Below are 21,932 nucleotides of genomic sequence, written 5' to 3'. Positions count from 1 at the left end.
GAGAAGGAGAGAGAGCGAGAGAGGTGCACAGGAGCAGATTCAACACCAGAATGGCCGAAGCCCAGTGTAAAGCGGTGAGCACTGCCGTTGGCCATGAGGTGTTCAGGCTCCACCGAAGGGCACTATGGGTAGGTACACAGTGCTGGAGTGTGTTTGACTTGTATTCCTTTCACAGCGAGGCCTGGAAGAGTGGGTGGGATTCTCTGTTCCCACAGTACAGTTACAGGTAGGTGTCTGGAAACAGATCAGTAAGGAAACCTGCCTCAGTTACATGTCTGTGTAACTTAGACAACCTAGACCTGGTTTTCAGACAGGCCTTTCATGTGTCACTAGAAGCAGGGTGTGGTCTTGAAGCCCGGAGGAAAGGGGCAGAATCAAGGGTCTGGTCCTGACCCCAGGTCAGAGACACATGGTGATGCATGATCCTAGAGTGGTCGGAGAACCTAGTCCTCCCTTGGTGAATTCCCATTTAGAAAAGATCAGCTTGTTGCTCCCAGATCTTCATCTTGTCAAGGTACTGCCCCAGGCCTTAGGCCTCCCTGTGCTCTGTAAAAGCTTGAGGCTATTGACAGAACCATTAGAGACCTTTGAACTCCAGCAGTCTGAGGCTTTCAGGGCATCACCAGAGAATACAAACCTTAGATTCTGGGTCTCCCTACCTTTTCAGGTGTTACAGTATCCTTTCCAAGAATAGGCTGGCACTTGGGAACTGTGTGGGTGTTTTCCTTACCTCGCCTGCCTAAGGCTGTCATCTGCATTTCATTCCTTCAGTCAGTTTGGAGATTCCACTTATTAAAAGGTACATCTTTTCCTCTTGAAGTTAACTAATTATCAACTACATAAGAGCTTGCCTTCTTGGGTAGGGTTAGGGAATAGATGAGATTAGGGGAACAGATAGAGATTAGAGTAGGTGAGAGCAATCCTCAGCTTAGGTGCCCTGCATCCTGACCTGGGACCTGTGGGAATGCTTCTGTAGATCGGTCCCAGCTCTGATGAGTCAGTGTTTCAGAGCTTCCAAATATCCATGGAGTAACTATCAGGTTGTCGTACGTAGAGAGTAACAGGTTAGAACCTAGACAGTACACAGAACTGATCTGTCCAGAGTGACAGTTCCACAGGGCATACCCACAGGAGCTGGACAAGCAGCAAGTACATTTGCTTCCTAGCCAGGCTTGATGATGTTGTAGCACTTCTAGGAAGAGTTCCCTTCATCTCTTCAGAATTCCTGGTAGGAAGGTAGAGCAGACTTAGTTCTGAGACAAGCGAGTCCAAGCTGGTAGGGGAGTTACTGTCCTCCATCCTTTCATCCTTGCTTACTGGAATTATTTTGGGTGTTATAAACTGTTACCTGTATCTTGTTTTCTCTCTAGTCACTTGCTTCTAATTTAGGGATTGGCAGTTGAATAGAGTCCTATGAATACATTTGAAGACATTGCATCAAACTCTTAACACTGTTTAATCAGAGCTTCTTCCTTCATACAGTAATGATACGTGTGCATTTTCCCAGGGAAGTGTGACCTTCAGCACCAAGGGAGTTGAGTGTACTGAGTGTACCATGAAGACAACTAGTCACGTTTGCTTAATAAATAGCACTTGGCTGGCTTGATTCAGTTCAGTTTACTAATTCACATAGTTCTTTTAAAAATCCCCGACATCCATCCTTCTATTAAGCAGAAATAACAATTGAGCCATATCTTAGAAAATAGAGTAGCCAGGCATGATGGTGCATGTCATTAATCCCAGCACTCAGGGGGCAGCGGCAGGCAGATTTCTGTGATTTTTAAGGGCATCCTGGTCTATGTAGTGAGTTCCAGGCCAGCCAGGAGTATATAGTGAAACCCTCTCTTTTTAAAAAGAAGGAGGAGGGGCTGTGTAAGTACATTATACAGTGGAATTTTTTCTCATTTATTTATCGTGTGTATGTATGTGAGGGAATATGCATATGATGTGACGTGTTTGTGGAGGTCAGAGGACAACTTCTAGAAGTTGGTTCTCTTCTTTCATGGTGTAGGTTCTGGTAAGTACCTTTTCCCACTGCTAACCCCATACAGTGGAGTACTGTGCAATAGTTTAAGGAAAATGTCTGTGAGTAGTTGAAAGTGCATCTGATATGCAAGCTGTGTATGTGTAACCCCCGCTTCGTGATAAATGTAACTACACGTATGAAAAGTAGAAAAAAGACTCATTGGAAAAAGCATACCAAATACAAGCTCTGTGATTTAGCCCAAACAAGAGGAGTGTGGGTTATTTACACATTGAATTTTTTTTTGTTGTTAGATTTTTGATGCTGAGTGGATTTCATTCTCACAGTAAAAGGTTAAGAGATTGTAGATGATTTTGCCACCTATTTCAGTTAAGATTTAAACCGTGTAAAGTTTTCTGTAGAAGGTCCATGAACAGAACTCATGGTCAGTTTGACTTGTGTTTTTGAGCCAAGGTCTTGCTGTACAGCTCAGCCTGGTCCCTAGCTAATGGAAGTTTGTTTTGTCAGCATTTGAAATGTTTGGATTGTGAGTGTTTGAGGTTCCTGAGAATTGCTATTAGCACAGTAACTTATGTCATTAGGCTGTGATCCTGAAGTCCAGTATTTCTCTGACAGGACACTCACTGATTTTAACTCACAGTTTGCTGCAGCAGTTTGAAAAGCAGTAAGTAATTCAGGGTTGATGAAGTTGATAACAGTAGTTCCAAAAAGCCTGAAGCATTTTAGTCCTGGCTTGTTGATTTGGTTAGTTGGTTTAGTTTGGTTTTCAAAACAGGGCTTCTCTATGTAGCCCTGACTGTCCTGGAACTCACTCTGTAGACCAGGCTGGCCTCGAACTCACAGAGATCGTCTGCCTCTGCCTCCAGAGTGCGGGGACTGAGGTGTTCACCGCCGCCGCCGCCCGGCTAGTCCTGTTTCTTATAAGAGAGCGAGCCCAACAGCACAGCAAGCGGCTTCCTACTACAGTACGACACGGACACACAAGAGTACACACGTCGAGTGATACTTCGGACGTGCTTTTTGTTGTGTTGTCCTAAACAAAGGGAACACATTTCTGTAACTTTCTGTTTTGTTGTGTAGTACTGCTGGTCAGGCTTTAACAGAATTCATAGAATTTCACTTCTAAAAAAGCTCTGGGGGGACCAGGGAGCTGGCTCAGCGGGAAAGGGCACTGCTGCCAACCCTCACGACTCCATCTCTCAGAACTGGTCCTCTGACCTCCACACACGGACACACATGTAAACGTGCATACCAAACAAATAAGTGGAAACAAACGGGGTTTTTTTTGGTTTGGTTTGGTTGGTTTGTTTTTTGGTTTTTCGAGGTTTCTTTGTGAAAGTCTTGGCTGTCCTGAAACTTGATCTGTAGCCCAGGCTGGCCTTGAACTTACAGAGATCTGCCTACCTCTGCCTCCTGAGTGCTGGGATTAAAGGCGTGTACCACTGCCCGGCTGAAACAAACGTTTTCTTAAAGCACTGTGTTTTATGTTTTACAAGAATTATGCAGGGGCTGGAGAGATGGCTCAGAGGTGAAGAGCACTGCTTGCTCTTCCAAAGGTCCTGAGTTCAATTCCCAGCAACCACATGGTGGCTCACAACCATCTGTAATGAGATCTGGTGCCCTCTTCTGGCCTGAAGGGATACATGCAGACAGAACACTGTATACATAATAAATAAATAAATCTTAAAAAAAAAAAAAGAATTATGCTTGTACCTTTTGTCAAGAAACTACAAAACTTACTTAGAGAGGCTGTGTGCTGTGTGCCTTGCCTAGGGCACGGAGTTGGCAGCGGAGCTGCTTAGAACCCTGGTGACAGAGCCCATAACCAACCATATGGTCTCTGTCTTCAGTGAGGAACTTGCCTTCTGAAAAGTGCAGTTCTTCCTCTGTGAGGCTGGCATCACAAGAATTAGCTAACATGCCTTCAGTGAGACTTCTTAATGGATGAACCTGACGCATCAACCTGTTTGGAATATAGCCCCTGGGTTACTTCAGGTGAATGAGGGACAGCATGGCTATGTTCTCATTGCTGATCTGAGAGTACATTGAACTGGAATAACCCTGGTGATAGGGACAGTGTGGTGAGATGTGGACCTGTGACCCTTCCCTGGGGAGTAAGCCCTGGCCAGAGAGCAGACAGTGCTGCTGGAATTGGAGGTTTCTAGGCCGTGCTCTCATCCGGCATGAGATCATGGTGACAGGACCTGCAACTGGGGCTTGAGGCTGGTGTAGGTTGTCTAATGGGGGGGGGGAGCCGGAGAACAAGTGAGTATTGATTCTGTAGTAGGCCCTGAGAACTTTGTCCTTAATAAAACATGTATGCATTTGTAGTCTGTGGAGCTGAAAGTTCCAAAGAGAGATCACCGTTGCCCCCCAGAAATGTTGATTCTGTTAGTATGCTAGATTAGAGGCACAAAAGGAGTTTTTATCAGGGGTTGGAGTGGTAGTTCAATGGTTGAGTGTGGCTTAGCGTGAGCAAGGCCCCAGGTTGTCCTTAATACCTGGGGCTGGGATTTCTGCACATAAAAACTAAAGCAAACTGATGTTTGCCCATCTGGACATTTGCATCTCAGTAGAAAAATGTCTCTTCTCAGAGCTTCTCATGTAGTGTACATCCTAGATCTGACCCTCAGCTCTGCTATCAGGGTCCATCTAACCCTTTCCTGCTGTTTCTAGTTTCTAAGCTAGTCCTCCTCAGGCACCAAACTGAGTACGTGTCTCCAAATACGTGTGGCTGTTCATACGTCTGAGGTTTTGAGCATGCCCACTCCATTTAGAACACTTCTTCCCTGCTTCTCTAAATCCTATCAGCCGTCAGGGCCTCATTTCATCCCATCCTCTCTGCAGAGCACAGATAGCTCCTCTGTGCTGTGGCTGACCTCATAGCGAAGAGAATGGATCCTGGGGTTACTGCCTGGGAATCTTGAGCTACAAGATTTTTCTTACCTATATTTCTTCATCTGGGGAAAATAGGAATAATCATTGCAGGTGGCCCATAGTTCTGCTGATTAAATTAGTTTACGTTGCTATAACCTATAGAGAGCAGTGAGAAGTGGCTGTTGCTATTCTTCTCTTCCATATGTATGTAATTGTAGCCTTCCTTGTGTTAGTGATTACTTTAATGATCTGCTTTTTGCCCCTATTGAAATTATAAAGCCTTCCCGTGAAGAAGGGACTTGATGTTACTCTTTTGTTCCTTCACTGCTTGTTTATGTGTAGACCCTAGTCACATCACTTCAAATGGTGTTATTTTGTTTTGTTTTGTTTTGTTTTTGTTTTTTTTTTTGTTGTTGTTGTTGTTTTTCAAGACAGGGTTTCTCCGTGTAGCTTTGCGCCATTCCTGGAACTCACTTGGTAGCCCATGCTGGCCTCGAACTCACAGAGATCCGCCTGGCTCTGCCTCCCGAGTGCTGGGATTAAAGGCGTGCACCACCACCGCCCGGCTAAATGGTGTTATTAATGGCTAGATGGAGCAAGAAGTGAGGAATGGCAGGGCAAGGTAGGTTTTAGCTCACAGTCTCTTCTGTTGTGGAGCCTTAATGAGCTCTTCTGCCATAGCCACCAGAAGTATGAATGTTACAAGGAGGCTAGCAGTTTCTGGAAATGGGTGGAGATCCTGTTAATCCTCGATTGGGGGTTGGGGGCTGGGGGCAGTGCAGTCTGATCTAGGAGAGTGTGGAAAGCAAAGCCAGTGGCTAGGTTCTGAGCTCATTGTTTTGGCAGACTTTACTTGCCAAGGAAGTCAGCAGTGGAGAGGGGACTTTAGTGTTTAACTCTTCTGTTTCTCTCTCTCCCTTTATACACAGCCCAGAGGCTCGCAGTGTCAGCCATGGGGCAATCAAACGTTAGCTCTCCTGGGAAGGGAGTCATGCCACAGAACTAAGCATGTTGCATATTTTAGTCCAGTGCGGACCCTCGACAAGCCCTCAAGCCCTCTCCCAGATGAATGTCTATTTCTCCCTGTTCTAGGCTGGAACAAGACATCAAGAAGCTAAAGGCTGATCTGCAAGCCAGTCGGCAAGTGGAGCAGGAGCTGCGCAGTCAGATCAGCTCTCTCTCCAGCACAGAGCGAGGGATCCGCTCAGAGATGGGCCAGCTCCGGCAGGAGAACGAGCTGCTGCAGAACAAGTAAGTGTGCGCCGTGTGGACCTTGGGCAGTGTCTCCTGTTAGCAGAGGCCGTCCAGACTTAGGCCAGCCGGGAGACATGGTCCAGTCTTTCCTACTCACTGACTGGAGATGCTAAGTGTTCTCATCTAATCTGCACTTACACCGGGCAGCGGTGGCACATGCCTTTAATCCCAGCACTCGGGAGGCAGAGGCAGGAGGATCTCTGTGAGTTCAAGGCCAGCCTGGTCTACAGAACAAGCTCCAGGAAAGGTGCAAAGCTACACAGAGAAAACTTGTCTCGAAAACCCCCCACCCCCCAAAAAAAATCAACACTTAATTCAATCCAACAAGAGTTTATTAGTAGTATCTTTCCTTTAATAACGTAGTTTAATTAATAGTAGTTATTAAGCTTTTGTTGGTAAGTAACCTTGATAAGGAGTTCTGCTACTATTTGAAAATCTTGATCCTTTTCTGCACATTAGACCATATTCACTTTGAACGTCAGAACTAAAAAAATGACATTGAGCTTTGGTTTTATTTGAAGAGATCTCTTCAGTCTCTAAGCAGGGTGTGTCTGTAGCAAGGATGCCTCTCACAGGCTTCCCTACAAAGGATACACTCACAGTCCTAGGAATTAACTTTAACACTAGAATACAACATGCAAGAAAGCCTTCCGTCATTCTGAGCGACTTCTGCAGTTCTTAGCACTGGCCTCTTTGGGACAGTCTGGTGACTAGCTCCCTTTACCTTGCTCTGTGAAGCTGGAGGGAACTTAAGGGCGTGAGAAAAGGCCTTGCACCTGGGAAGGAAAGGCTGCTGCATGACTAAGAAAACAACTGGAGAAAATAGAAGACAGACCTTCCCCTCCCACCCATTTTAGATTTGACAGCATTGGTCCAATCAGTAGGTCTTTGGTCTGACTGTTTTTTCACAGTGTTCTGGGGCACTAGAATGTACTGCAGTCACCTGCTCCTCTGGTAGATGCTTTCTGAGCTGCATCTTCTGCCCCTTGCTGTAGATCACCTGACGGTGGAGGAGGACTGACTCTGGGTTACAGAAAGCAGGTAGCTTCTTAGTGTTTAGGAGCCATTAAATGGTAATGACCATGTGTTTTCTCTGGCACACTAGACGGGGATACTTTGCTGTGGGAACCTCCCATGTACACCTGCCTAAGAGAGGCTGCATAGAGTCTGTGGTTCTTGGGGCTTGTGGTGAATCTCTGTAGTCAGAAGATTTTGTGTGACAATCATTTCCACACAGGTTACATAATGCTGTGCAAATGAAGCAAAAAGACAAGCAGAATATCAGCCAGCTGGAGAAAAAGCTAAAAGCTGAGCAGGAAGCCCGAAGCTTTGTAGAAAAACAGTTAATGGAGGAGAAAAAAAGGAAGAAGTTAGAAGAAGCCACTGCTGCACGGGCTGTTGCCTTTGCTGCTGCATCTAGGTGTGTCCATGTCACTGGGGTATTTATCCAAGGTTGGGGACTGATGCTGGGTGGGGTGGGACGGACAATAGTTTGTGTGGATGGGTTGCTGTATGACTTGTTCATTAGCTTGTTTCAGGCCCACCTGGACCACCTTACACTGCCCTGCAACATTTCATCTCTCAGTGACCTCATCCATAGAGAGGTGAAGGAATCACTGTACCCCATGCTCCTGACAGGCTTCTTCTCGTTTTCTGTGTGGTCACTTGGAGACCATCTGCAGTCTGTTCTTCACAAGACTGTCAGTGCTTCCAACACAGATGTGGGTGCTTTTGAGGAGCTTAAAATTATTTTTAGATTAATTTATTTAATTTTACGTATATGAGTGTTTTGCCTGCATGTATGTCTGTGCACCATGTGTACAGTACCCATGGAGGTCAGAAGGCATTGGATTTCCTAGGACTGGAGTGGGAGAGGGTTGTGAACTGTCATATGGGTGTTAGGAACCAAGTGTGGGTCCTCTGCAAGAACAGTAAGTGCTCTTAAAGGCCGAGCCATCTTTCCAGCCCCTGAGTATTTTAGAGGGCTGAAGAGATAGCTCAGTTGACACAGTGCTTTAAAGTGTGAGCATAGGGACCTGAGTTCAGTCCCAGGTCAAAGGCTGGGTATGGTGGTGCCCAGCACCCTTGTAAAAGGCAGGTGAGGTGGTGCCCATTTGTGATCCCATCTCTGGGGAGGCCTGGGACCCACTGACCAGCTTCCCAGAGACCCTCTCAGAAAACAAGGCGGTTGCTCTTGAGGGATAGCCCTGAGGGTGACCTCTGGCTTCCATAGCACATACAGACACAATACAAATTTTAAAATTAGCTGGGCATGGTGACCACGCCTTTAATCCCAGCACTCGAGAGGCAGAGGCAGGTGGATCTCTCTGTAAGTTTGAGGTCAGCCTGGTCTACAAAGTGAGTTTCAAGTCAGCCAGGGTTACAGAGAGAGACATTGTCTCAAAAAATTAATAATTATTTTGGTTGCTGTTGAAATTTCCAAAGCAGAGTGGGAAGAAGCATATTGAGCCAAAAGTTAAAGTCAAGCAGACCCACCAGGCTATGGTGGAGCATACTTTTTTAATCCCAGCACTTGAGGCAGAGGCAGGTCTATCACTGAGTTCCAGGAGAGCCTGGTCTGCAGAGTGATTTTCAAGATAACCAGGGCTGCACAGGGAAAAATAATAATAACCAGGCAGACCCTATAGAATCTAAGAAGTTTGTGTAAGTCCTGCGTACCCATGAGCTCTGGAGATGGAATCAGCTATAGAAAGGATTTGAAAGCTAGATGTGGTGAGGTATGACTGTAATAAGAGGCTGAGGCAGGAGGATTGCAAGATCAAGGCCAGTATATGCTACATATTAAAATTCTGTCTCAGAAAGATCTAAAAGAAAAGAAAACATTTGAAAAGCTAAATTAAATTACAGCTGCTGAGCATGCATCCCTAAACTACAGTATGACAATACTTCATATAGTTTTTACATTGTGCTGGCTCTTAGTAATTTAGACATGGCCTTATGAAAGTCTGTGCAAAAACTGCTATTTTATTTGAGGAATTGGAGCATGTGTAGATTCTGTATCCACAGCGGTCTTCAAACCAATCTCCCATGATAGGGGAAACTATAAACCTTATTTCCTCTGTCTTTCAAAAGGGGAGAGTGCACCGAAACCTTACGGAGTCGGATCAGAGAGCTAGAAGCTGAGGGCAAGAAGCTCACAATGGACATGAAGGTGAAGGAGGAGCAGATCAGGGAACTGGAACTAAAGGTTCAGGTGAGGAGGAGGAGGAGGTGGGGAAGGGCCTTCCATCACCCGATCCCCTCCATCTGCCAGTGCATGTGCTCCAGTGTAGACAGCACCTCACAGCAGACCTGTCTCATCATCTCACAGAAGGGGACTTAAAGCTCCACCCTTGTCCTGTTGACAGCCAGGTCCTAACACAGGCTGCAGGTATTACAGTCCGCTGCATGCAGCCCAGAATCTGTCTCAGCAGGGATTCCTTTAACTTCTCCTTTTTCATAATTGATTGATTTTTATTTCATGTTCATTCATGTTCTATCTGCATGTATGTCTGTGTGAAGGTGTCACATCCCCTGGAACTGGAGTTACAGACAGGAGCTGCCATGGGGGTGCTGAGAATTGAACCTGGGTCCTCAGGAAGAGTAGCCAGTGCTCTTAACCTCTGAGCCATTTCTCCAGCCCCTTCCTTAAACTTTTTGTTTGTTTGTTTGTTTGTTTGTTTTTGAAATGGGGGTTTCTCTGTGTAGTTTTGGTGCCTGTCCTGGATCTCGCTCTGTAGACCAGGCTAGCCTTGAACTCACAGAGATCCGCCTGGCTCTGCCTCCAGAGTGCTGGGATTAAAGGCTTGCGCCACCGCCCAGCTCCTTCCTTTAACTTTTTAAGCCTAAAGACAAGGTTAATTCCTATAGGACCTGGATCTCTCCTTAGAGCTCTCTTGACCTGTCCGGGCCACCTGGTGGCTCTGACCAGGCACATGGTACTGCTGAACATGAGGAAGAGACAGGCCAGTGCTGTGGACAGAGGGAACCAGCTTTGTGAGCTGTGTGCCTTAACTAAGAACATGGTAGCAGCTTTTCAAGGTGACATTTTGAATTAATGTCATTTCATAAAGAACATAGTAACTTAAATTGTGAGACTGTTAGGAAAATGCTGGCGAGTCAGTGGAGTGCAGTGGGTGACTTGAGACAGAGCTTGAAGTATGTCGTAAAGGTGGCTTCAGGGATTGGCAGGAAAGGGAAAGAGTAAAAGGATTTCAAATAGCTGGACAAGTGGGGGGACAAAAAATTAGAGCTTTATTAACACAGAAAAGGAAATTCCAGACAAAGAATTGGATGTAGGAAAAGATAGGGAGAAATAAAGTATCATTTATTTGATCTTGAGATACAAGACAACTTTCTAAGCGTAAAAACAGTAGACAGACTCACAAACAACAGCCCAAAAGAGTTGAATAAGATAGAGATGACTGGATGGGTGGAGAGATGGGTCACTGGGCAGTCAAGAGCACTGGCTGCTCTGAGGAAGACTTGGGTTCAATTCCCAATGGCTCACAGATGCTCCTGTTCCAAAGGATCTGATGCCATCTTCTGACTTCCACAGAGACCGGGCTCACATGTGGCAAACAGACGTATATGCAGGCAAAACATTCATACAATAAAGATACAAAAAAATTTAAAACATGAGAGAGATACTCACTGAGTGTGGTGGCACACCCTTTAATCTCAGCAGTTGGGAGGCAGAGGCAGACAGATCTCGTGAATTCCAGGACAGCCAGGTATACAGAGTGAGTTCCAAGACAGCCATAGCTACACAGAGAAACCCTGTCTCAAACAAACAAAACACAAAACAAAAACTACAGATATCAATGAATAGTAAAAATAATTAGCACTATAGAGTATAAATAGCTGATGAGAGTTACAAACACATACAGAGAAATGAAGGATACAAACAGACCATTTGCAGAAGAAACACAAGTGCTAAGTGTTCAGGATCTTCAGGATCAAAGACTTGGCCCATCATGCTCACTGCCAAGCCTGATGACCTCAGTTACCACATGGTGAGGACAACTTCTGTGTCCTCTGACCCCCAAATGCTTACCCACACACACAATCAAAATAGGGTCTGGAGAGATGGCTCAGTGGTTAAGAGCTCTTGCTCTTGTGGATGACCCAGGTTCCATTTTTATCACCCACACAGTGTCTTATAACTATAACTCTAGTTCAGCCAATCTGATCCCTCTCTGACCTCCACATGTTCCTGCACACATATGGTGCACATACATACTCTCAGATACACATACATTCAAATAAAATTAAATATTTTTTAAAGTTAAAATTAATGTAAATGTTTTAAAATATACTCTTATTAACCAGTAATGACATGAATATAAAAATTAGCAATCATTTCTCTCCTATGAAATTGGTAAAGAATTTTTTTTGCTTTGACACAGTCTTGTTATGTGACCCAGGTTGGCCTCACCTCAGGGCAGTCCTTCTGCTTCTGCCTCCCACATGCTGAGGTTATAGGTGTGGGCCACCAAGCCCAGCACAGGGTTTTAAAAGACAAAACCTCATCAGTGACTCACACCATGTTCCGTGTAGCGGTATAGAGATGCAAAAATAAGAAAGAAGGAATCAGGTGTAATAATGGGGCAGGTGTTTGCTTAAGGTACAGTATGTATACATACAGGAATATCATTGAGCCACCAAAGGGTATTTTTCAGTAGGTATGGTGGCATAGGCCTGTAACCCAGCACTTAGGAACCTGAATAGTTGGAATGATCTAAGTTTTAGCTTTTTAAAAGGCTTCGTCTAATGCTGTACATATGGTATGATTTTGGTTATATTAAAAAAATTATGGGTAACTTTCAATTTTTCTGTATTTCTGAATTCTCTTAAATAAGTTTGGATTTCTGTCTTTAAAGAAATTCAGACCAGGCATGGTGGCACTGCCTCTCACCCTAGCACTTGGAAGGCAGAGGCAGGCAGATTTCTGAATTAAAGGCCAGCCAAGGCTATACAGTGAGTTGCAAGCCAGCCTGGTTTACATTGTGAAACCATGTTTCAAAATGAAAAAAAGAATCAAGTTCAGTACTTACTGTCCGTATTACCAGCTGTTGTAAATGGGCTTTCCTTTATTTTTTCCTTTTTTTATTTTTTTATTTATTTATTTTGCCTTATCAAAATAAAAACATGCATGCAGTTTTTAGCACACATTTTTAGACATGTGGCCACAGCATTGGGCACTGTTCGCAAGTGGCTAAGAAGAGCAGTGTCTCTGCTTTGAATCAGTCTCGCAAGAGAGTGCTTGATTTGGAAGAGAGGCCACTGTTTCCAGCCATGTGCTCCACGCGGCCCACTGGATACCTTTGGGGATCTGAATAGTATCTGAATATTGCATGGCGTGTGCTCTAAGAATGAAGTGTAAACACACCAAGTATCAGGGTTCTCTCTTCTAATGGCTGGGTCAGTAGGACTGGAACTTAATTTGTAAATTGAAGCTAATTTATATACATCGATGGCAAAACTACTTCCTGACATTGCTGGTTCGATGCTGTTGATAGGAGCTTCGGAAGTACAAAGAAAATGAGAAGGACACCGAGGTGTTAATGTCGGCGCTCTCCGCCATGCAAGACAAGACGCAACACTTGGAGAACAGCCTCAGCGCCGAGACGAGAATCAAGCTGGACCTGTTCTCTGCACTGGGTGATGCAAAGCGGCAGCTCGAGATTGCCCAGGGTAAGAAAGCACCAGGCCCCAGTGGGGTGGCAGGATGCAGAGGTCATAGGGCTGCATAGAGTGGACCTCCTCTCAGAGCTCTAAACACTGAGAGGGCACCTCAGTGTTTTCCTTGAGCTGTCTGGTGCAGTTGATGCTCCTGGTGTGTTGTGAGATGAGAGCATTTCAAGTGCTGGAGAGAGAATGCGACTGTCTCCTCAAGGGGTGCACAGTGTTAACGTCGAGAGCTGCAGCTTCCCCGCGTGTACAGCCTGTAGGGACAGAGAGAGGCAGGGCCTAGAGCAGGCTGTGGAGCTGGGCCATGTCAGGGCAGTTGATGTTTAAGCTGGGCCTAAACGATGAGAAGAGGTTGGGAGCATGGTGAGAGTGAAGTCAAGAAACTTCTTGCAGAAGATGCAGTTTCACAGGACCTTCGAAGCTGCAGCAGGGTAGGATGGGCTTGGGCAGTGCCACAGAGGAGTCTAGAGTCTGGAGAACAGGCCATCCACTCAGCAGAGAATTGCTGAGACCTACTAGTGTCTCTGATAACTGATAGATACCCCATCAAGGACCAACAGTGAACAAGCCATTCCACTGTTTGTAAGATGGGGGCAAGGGCGGCAGACGAAGTCGGAAAGGGCAAGAGAGACTTCTCATCCCAGGGCAGTCCCAGGGGAGCCCTTGAACATGAACATTTGAGCAGAGTGAGGCCAGGGCAGTGAAGGCAAAGCCCGTGGGCATGGAGGTGCTCACCAGTCTGTTGACCCAGGTGGGCCAGGGATAGCAGCAGCCACAATTGGTAAAAATGTCCAATGGAAAGACCTTAGAACTTTAAATGCCATGGAGAGTGTGGGAGGGTTTTGACAGAGGGTGGCAAGACCCAGTGAAAAGAAAATGGGATTTTTGTTCACAAAACTGATTAGTCGCCGCGTGACGGTAGTGCACGCCTTTAATCCCAGCACTTGGGAGGCAGAGCCAGGCGGATCTCTGTGAGTTTGAGGCCAGCCTGGTCTGGAGAGCGAGATCCAGGACAGGCACCAAAGCTACACAGAGAAACCCTGTCTGGAAAAAAAAACAAAAACAAAACTGATGAGTCCCCTAAGTGACTAGAGTACTGAGAAAACCTTTCTGCCAGTTGACCTGGTACATGGAAAGGGTACTTGAGCAGGGACTCATCAAGCAGCCAAGCGCTAGAAGCTACCATCCTGGAAAACTCAGTCTACTGGGGTAGCGGGGCCCAGGTGCTTAAGATTCCTGAGCACCCTGGATAAACTTATTTCACATAGATTATCTAGCTGTTTCCCCCTCTGTAAATTAAAACCTAAAACATCTAGTAATCCATTTAAAATAATGTAAACGTATTACATATTAACATTAATATCATTTTATGAAAATAAGAAAAGTGTCATTGTCTTACATTATCATATATATTTACTGTCTGACTTAATAGAAAATATTTGCATTCTCTTCTGTGTTGCTCTTCATTTTGTTGAGATTTTACACTCTGCACAGTTCACCAAAGGCCCAACTTGTGCTTACTACAGAAGGCAATGATGCTCTGGTACTTGGATGTCCTGTGGGCCCTGTGGATCCTGGCTGCATTTTGAAAATTAACTGCATTAGAACAAGCTAGGTAGAAAGGATGGGATGGGAGAGTAGTGAGGGTATCGTGCAGTCAGGAGTGAGTGGGCTCATGGGATGAATTCCGAGAGCAGAGAGTGGTGGGGAGGAGCACAGTCCAGGAGGGAGTGCTGGAAGCTGGGGAAAGAAAGCTCTGGGGCTGTGCTGGCCAGTGTTCTGATGGCCCCAAGCCCGGAGGCCGTGGAAGAAAAGAGTGGGAGCTTAAGTGGACTGTGACTGAAGCAACCCGAGGAAGGTCGTCCCTCCCTCGGTCTTCAGAGAGAGCGGGCTCTTCCTGTGGCAGCAGGAAAGATGAGGCCAGTGGAGCAGAGGCAGAGCCAGTTCAGAGACTGGTGCTGGGTCCTGTCTAAGGAAATGCAGAGCAAGAAGAAGAGCTGCTGAGGGATTGAGAGGACTGGGGTGCTGGAAGAAGGCCCAAAAGCAAAGACCTTTTAGGAAGTGAGGAGGGGTGTGTTTGGTTTGGGGCACTCAGACACCCAGGTGAGGCCCATTCATCAGTCACTGGGAACTTCTGGCATTGCCTGGGGATGTTTAGAAAATAGAGAAGATGGGCCGGGCGGTGGTGGCGCACGCCTTTAATCCCAGCACTCGGGAGGCAGAGGCAGGTGGATCTCTGTGAGTTCGAGGCCAGCCTGGGCTACCAAGTGAGTTCCAGAAAAGGCGCAAAGCTATACAGAGAAACCCTGTCTCGAAAAACCAAAAAAAAAAAAAAAAAAAAAAAAAAAAAAAAAAAATAGAGAAGCTAAGAAGTTGGTAAACCCACCTGAGAGACTTGGGTGGCCCAGACGATTAAGCAGGGGCAAAGGGTGGACATCAATCTTACTTTGTCTGTGGGCTCAGGGGACCCCACCTTGCAGCTGAGCATCTCATCCCACACTGGCCCTTTTTCCTGTCTGGCTTAGCACTGCAGAATAGACCCCTCTGTTTAACTAACTCTCTGCAGGGATCTGTGCACTTGGAGAAGATCCCCTGGCATGGAAACAGCACCTGCTCTCTGGGTCCAGGGCATCAGGCTTCCTGGCATGGTTCCACAAATGCTTGGGAAGAGAGAAAGGTCCATGCCAAAGCTCTTGGGGTGTTTTCCTCTTACTAATAAAGAAATCTGGGGCTGGAGAGGTGGCTCAGCGGTTAAGAGCTCTGGCTGCTCTTCCAGAGGACCCAGGTTCAATTCCCAGCACCCACATGGCAGCTCACAGCTGTCTGTAACTCCAGTTCCAGGGGATCCAGTTTCTCTATACAGATATACATGCAGGTAAAGCACTAATGCACATCAAAATAAATAAATTATTTTTAAAAAAAGAAATCAAGCTGAAGTCTGTATGGGAAAAACAATAGCTCCTGTATCAGGTGCCACTAAGTACTTACTGTATTCATCTGCAGCTCATTGTGTTCAGAGAGAAAGTGGCTCTTTGATGAGCACTTGAACCTTAGGGCTCCTGAAGGAAGTGAGGGTGAGATCTTTTCTCCTGCTCTTGGCTCCTGCTTTCTCATTGCCTCCGTTCAGATCCTGTCCAACTTTGTAATGCGAAACCAAACCTGTCCCTTCCTATGCTGTTGTTCATCCTGGTTACAAAGTGATTCTTTATCTCACTCCATCCTTCTGAAACATGCCACCTAGCCTTCTCACGTCTCAGACACACTGTTGTCTTCACACAGTGAGGGCTGCTCACACACAGCCTCTTTCTTTCCCTTGGAGATGAGGGAGGCACATAGCATGATGGAAATTGCATGGATTTGGAACAGGGTGGTCCTGGCTTTAGTCCTGCTCTGTGTCTTAATAACAGATGGACTGAACAAATTGCAGAATTTGTGAAGCCTTGGCTCTCCACTGGGCTGGGTGCAGGGATTTAGCAATGGGAAATTAAGAGGCGCAATCTCTGCTTCACAGAGTCCATGATCCAGCAGAGAGATGATAGGTTGTCGCCCGAGAAGGTGGGTGAGTGCCATGGGGGATATAAGTGCTCCTGTCACTAGCAGTACACTAGCAGGACTTGACCAGGGTACGGCTTCCTGTTCCCTCTCCTTTCATCATAAAGTGGATGGTGCTAATAGTCCTCTCTTCCAGTTGTAAGCGAGAAGGCGTTAGTCTGTGAGCACTTAGACCCCCTGTACCATGCTGGGTTTTAGATGCTGTCGTAACTGTTAAGACTATGGAACATAAGGGAAGTTGGGGATGTGTTGAATCTAGGACTTGGACATTGATTGAGATTGATGATCACGAAACTTCAGCAGCCAGCACATACACGGGGGATGCACGAAGGCCTGAGCTAGCTGATGTGCTGAAGCAGCCAGCTGAATGCTGGGCAGAGGTCAGAGGGCATCTTGCCAGTAAGCTGGGCACTCGTCCCAGAATGTCATCTGCTTTCTGTCAGAGAACCTGATGTGACTGATTGGAAGTCCTGGGTTCCTTGGTCTAACACTCTGAGCCCAGCCATCCAGAAAGGAACCCCAACTCAGGAGGTGGAGCTGTAAAAGCAGCACCCCTCAGGCTGCTGCTTTCTTGTACCCCCACTAAGAACTGGGCACCACTGTCCATAGTTAGAAAAGGAAAATGACAGACAATAGCATATGAAGCACGGTGCCTAAAAATCCCTACTCCTGGGCACTTTACAGGAAGTTTGTCTGCCTTTACCAAACCGTGAATGTGGGTTTGACCTGGGGGAGTGTGTGTGAGCCCGCCCTCCTCACTAATGCTAGGTCTTTGATCTTGCAGGGCAAATCCTTCAGAAAGACCAGGAAATCAAGGACCTAAAACAGAAGATAGCCGAAGTCATGGCCGTCATGCCCAGCATCACATACAGTGCCGCCACCAGTCCCCTGAGCCCCGTGTCCCCACACTATTCCTCTAAGTTTGTAGAGACCAGCCCCTCGGGACTCGACCCCAATGCCTCTGTCTATCAGCCTCTGAAGAAATAAAGGCCAGCTGTGTGTTTACCCAAACATTGGAACCAGAAGGCTTCGAAAAGCAGCGTCTCTGGCGGTCAAGATAAAAACGTTGATATTGTGTTTTGTGGGACTGTATATGTTGTCATTTTTAAAAGGGGGGAAGTAACATCCAAGTCTGATTAGAACTGCCCATCAGTTGTTCTTGTAAGTTTTTAGAAGACCTCACAGGACTTTGCAGTTTATTTTTCTTGGCCAACGCATTAAAACCATTCTTGGATTTCAAGTAGCCAATTTTGCCTTTTTATATATTTTTACATAGTTTCCTCTTGAAGAAGAAAAAAAAAAACAGAGTTTTTGCTTTTCAACTCTGTTTTGTTCTTAAATAAGCAAGAAAATGGCACGTTGTATTCACACGGATGACAGCAGTGGCTTAGTTCCTAGTAGGAGAGGGCTAAATCACCCGACACAGCTCCGGTTCCATAGCTGAATTAAAGATGATTATTTCTGTTACAGAAAAAAGATCCCCCCCCCCCCCCCAGGACCAGACAGATCAAGGGAGCGTCATGAGAGAGACGTAAGGGGTGAGGTTAGCTTGCAAACGTGTGATGGTGTGTTTGGAGTACTGACATTCCCATCCATGTATAGTTCTAGAACAGTCTGAACACAATCTTTGCATCACCTTGAGAAAAGACATTTCGAGAGGAAATTTGATCATTTTCAGCTACCCTACCCGCCCCTCTTCTGTCATCTGTCTTCTGTCTGTTCACTGTGGATCCTGTTGTACAGCTGGTAGGTGGCTGGGCTGCTGGTCACCGCGCCACCACGGGTTTTTCTCCATGGGAAGCACACAGGGTTCCATGCTTACTGCCAGGTGAGCACCCTAGGGAGTCAGCCTGGTGGGCACGAAAGAGGCCGAACAATAGCTAATAAAAGCTGTGGTCGAGGGCGGTCCCCACCTGCCATTCACTGCTCTCTTGGCTCTCAACATCTCATGTGACAGCTTACGGGTGCTTGACTATTCTGGAGCTCTGTGCCAAGGAGGATTTGTTGTTGTTGTTGTTGTTGTTGTTGAAGACCTAACCTCTGCACAAAGATACAGGTTCAACTGTGTATTATACATTGGTAGAGAGTGTTTGCGCAGACCTTTGAAAGTGTGTGAAGGATGGGGGAGGGGAGGGCAGGGAGAAGAGGACAACGTAGAGTTGCGTTTGGAAGTTGGGGGAAATCAAGAACCCAAATCAATTGGCTTTTGCTTCCGTGCTGTGTGTTCTGGAAGGACATAGTTCTAAAGTTTCCTGTTGATTGGCATGTATATCTTATTTAAAGCAAATTAGGTAGGGCAAAGCAGTCAGTAAATTAGACGTATTAAAGAGAATCACCCTCTTAATCACAGATCTTATTTGGAGTCAAACGAACTTCTAGTTTAGCCAGATGTGCATGTTGCTGCCATTTGCATTTGGAATCATCTTGTGTAACTGTCACCATGAAAGTGTTACTCAGAATTGTCAAGTTTTTCCATCTTTGTGCAAAACCATGGAAAACTGTCACCGACTTTGTGTTGAGGTTTCCCCCATTTTGCTGCCTTTGGGACACTGTTTTCGTTAAATACTTGGTCTTGGCTGCATTCTTTTTTTTCCCCCTGTGGGGTTCAAAAGAATAAACATTTTCTTACTGATAAACTAGTTTTCTGCCTTTTTAACATTTCAGGAGGACACAGGAAGGTAGATGGTGGGGCTGCGGTGGTGGCCAGCTTGTTTTCGCCTTGTCTCAGCTCAGGGCAGATGGTGGGGCTGCACGTGGCCCTGGGCAGGGAGCAGGCCCGGGACTGGAGAGGTGCGCACCCAGGAGCTCCAGCTGGTTTCGTTTCTAAACTTGAGACACATTCACCCCCATCTGCCTTCCTCCCACCGCTCCCCTTCTCCAGCATCCATTACAGCCAAAGCTGTCCTTGCCTTTGGTCCACCTCCTTTCCCAAGACCCAAACGGGAACGGGCCTGGAGGTGACCACCCAAGAAGGAGAATCCTGAGAACCATTTCCCTTCACACTATATGACCCTCTCCCACTTTCTAGAATCTTCTTTGGCTACTCCATGACTAACACCCTGTGGGTTTCCCTCTGCTGCGGACCCTTCAAGGTGAGCAATCGCACCCCATCCCACCTCCTCACACCTGTTTTGGAAGCTTGTCTGTTTCCATCTGAGAACTAGCTACCTATCTTGGCCATTATCACAATTTATCTTGGCTCCAGTTTCTAGAAAATTCTGCTCTTGGCATCTTACCCTCTGTCCTTGTGGCCGGATAGGCGTCTGAATCTTGGCCATTAAGGCTTGCAGACACACTTAATACTGTGAGCAGAGTTCCCCAGGAAACTCCTGGGCTTGGGGCCGGCCTGTCTTCTCCGGAGTGTGTCTGCCCGTGGTGCTCTCGCCGCACAGTCTTCACTGCTAGAAGTCACCAGTTGTCTTGTCCACGTCCCAGGATTTGTGACTTATTACCTAAAGCAGTGGTTGCCATTCTAGATGGTTGAGTATTTCCAGGAAGGATGGGCTGAGTGTGTGTGACTGGCCGAGAATCCTCTTGGTTGACGTCCCCCAACTGTACATGAGGAAGTGGCTGTTGCATGTCCTTCCCCGCCTTGGCAATTCTTCCAAGATAGCCTAAAACTGAGGAAGAACAGCTGTGACTCGAACCTGAGGGGAGGGGCCAGTCCTTCACGCTGTCATCCCCTTACCCCGTGCCACCCAGGACAGCTAGCTGCCTATGACCCAGCGCTGAGAGCGATCTCAGGCCCAAGTCCAGTGAGTTTGAGGCCAGCCAAAGAAACGGTTGAGAGCACATGGAAGAAACGGAAGGAGAGAGAACCCGGACTGACTGCCTCAGAGGTAAACTAGTTCTCAGGATGAACTAGGAGAGGGGTGGGTGCCAGGCTCACTCATGGTAAAGGGTCTTAGACCTGAAGTGCCCGGCTATATGGGGCTGTGGTAATTGCTCCTCAGGTTCACTGCCTCACTGGTTGCTTTTGTTTTGGTTGGTTTTTTAGAGAGGTCTCCCTGTGGAGCCCTGGCTATCCTGGAACACACTCTGTAGACCAGGCTGGCCTCAAACTCACAGAGATCTGCCTGCCTCTGCCTCCCAAGTGCTGGGATTAAAGCTTGGTTTCTTTTTACACTTGCCATGTGTATATGCATGTGTGTGCACATTACCTGCACAACACAGACGTGTGAAAGCCTGAAGTTGACACCCAGAATCATCCTCAGTCCCTCTTCCACCTTATTGAGGAAGAGTCAGAAACTCATCAATATGGCTAGTCTTGCTAGCCAGCTTGCTCTGGGGCCCCCCTGGCCCTGCCTTCAGAGTCTGAATTCAAAGGCGGTCACTACTTAATGTGGGTTCTGAGGCCCCCAGCTCCTCTTGTCACAATAACTTTAACACTGAGCCAGCCCTGTCTAAGCCCTGCTCTGCCGTGGTCCGTCTAGAGCCCTGTGGCCTGGTCGTGCCCACTAGAGGGTGGGCATTAGCCCTCGGCTTTGCTGCTGGCCCTGCCCTGAGCCCCTCTGGGTACTGCCTCTTAAGTCTTGTTCCCTGCTGCCCTGCCTACTCATAGGAGATGCTAGAAGTCTGTGACAAAATGCAGAGCACTCAGAGCTACCCAGGGCCTCCCTCCAAGATCTGACCGGCAGCGAGGAGTCTCTGTAAGACAGACCTGACAGCTAAACCAGTGTGACTTGGACTCAGATGTGCTCAGCAGCTGTGGGCCAGCGGTCACATCCTTGTTCGCTCAGCCCCTCAGCCTCACCTGCTCTGCTTTTAATAAGGTCTGCACTAATTCTGCTCTGTAGTCAGACACCCCTTCCTGAGTGACATCCCCAACTGAAGACTCAAAATGGCATCCTATCGCTTCTAGTCGAGAAAAGCCAACCTCGGGCTTTTGAAAGTTTAGAATAAAGAACGTAGCTGATGAGGAGTGAAGGAGGTGGAGACCTCTAAGGCCTACTTCTTGTTTTGTTTTGAGACAGAGTCTCTCACCAGGTAGCTCTGACTGGCCTGGAACTGGCTATGTAGACCAAGGTGGAACTCTGTCTCAGCTTGTGCTACGACCTCCCTCCCTCCCTCTCCCCTCCTTCTCCTCCCTCTCCCCCTCCCTCCCTCCTTCTGGGAGCCCAGACTGTGAGAGTGGAGATTCTCTTTTCTACATCACAATGGCAGATACACAACAGGTGTGCAGTCAGCTTCACTGACTGACCCAGGTCAGCTAATGAGAGCGTGTGATCTGAAGTGTGTTGCCCCATCAGAGAATCTTGTATCAGTGCCAAACTGTGGGATTTTAGACAAGTCTAAACAGACTGCCTGCAGGATAGGCAGAGAGCGGAAGGAGCCTATTTACCATGACGTCTCCCATCTGCCTGGCTCTGTGTTTTTGCTGAAACCTTGTGTTTCTTGTCAGATTTTCTCCACAAGTGCCTGCTTGTTCTAGCCAGGCACAAAGATTTCCTCAACAGCTGGGTGCTCTGAGAACAAGCCGTTCCCTGGGGCACCCTGGCAGCAGGGGACGTTGGGGCAGGGGAGTGAGCCATTCTTCCCTGTTTCTTCCCCCAGGAAGGATTCTGGGAACAAA

General features: G+C 47.0%; 1 protein-coding gene across 1 annotated transcript in view; it reads left to right on the top strand.

Moving 5' to 3' along the window:
• The window catches only part of Maco1 (macoilin 1), a 71,497-nt gene extending 53,897 nt beyond the window's left edge, over window positions 1-17,600 (top strand). Inside the window, exons 7-11 of the mRNA XM_059255170.1 lie at window positions 5,954-6,112; window positions 7,353-7,535; window positions 9,209-9,329; window positions 12,637-12,811; window positions 17,145-17,600. Coding sequence (XP_059111153.1) covers window positions 5,954-6,112; window positions 7,353-7,535; window positions 9,209-9,329; window positions 12,637-12,811; window positions 17,145-17,347 — 841 coding nt within the window. The 3' untranslated portion in view covers window positions 17,348-17,600. The remainder of the gene's footprint in view (window positions 1-5,953; window positions 6,113-7,352; window positions 7,536-9,208; window positions 9,330-12,636; window positions 12,812-17,144) is intronic.
• Window positions 17,601-21,932: the final 4,332 nt, after the last annotated feature.

Source organism: Peromyscus eremicus, chromosome 2, assembly GCF_949786415.1.
Source record: "Peromyscus eremicus chromosome 2, PerEre_H2_v1, whole genome shotgun sequence".
In the NCBI taxonomy this organism is placed as follows: domain Eukaryota; kingdom Metazoa; phylum Chordata; class Mammalia; order Rodentia; family Cricetidae; genus Peromyscus; species Peromyscus eremicus.
The sequence above is the reverse complement of the archived record's forward strand: the minus strand, read 5'-3'. Positions and strand labels throughout refer to the sequence as shown.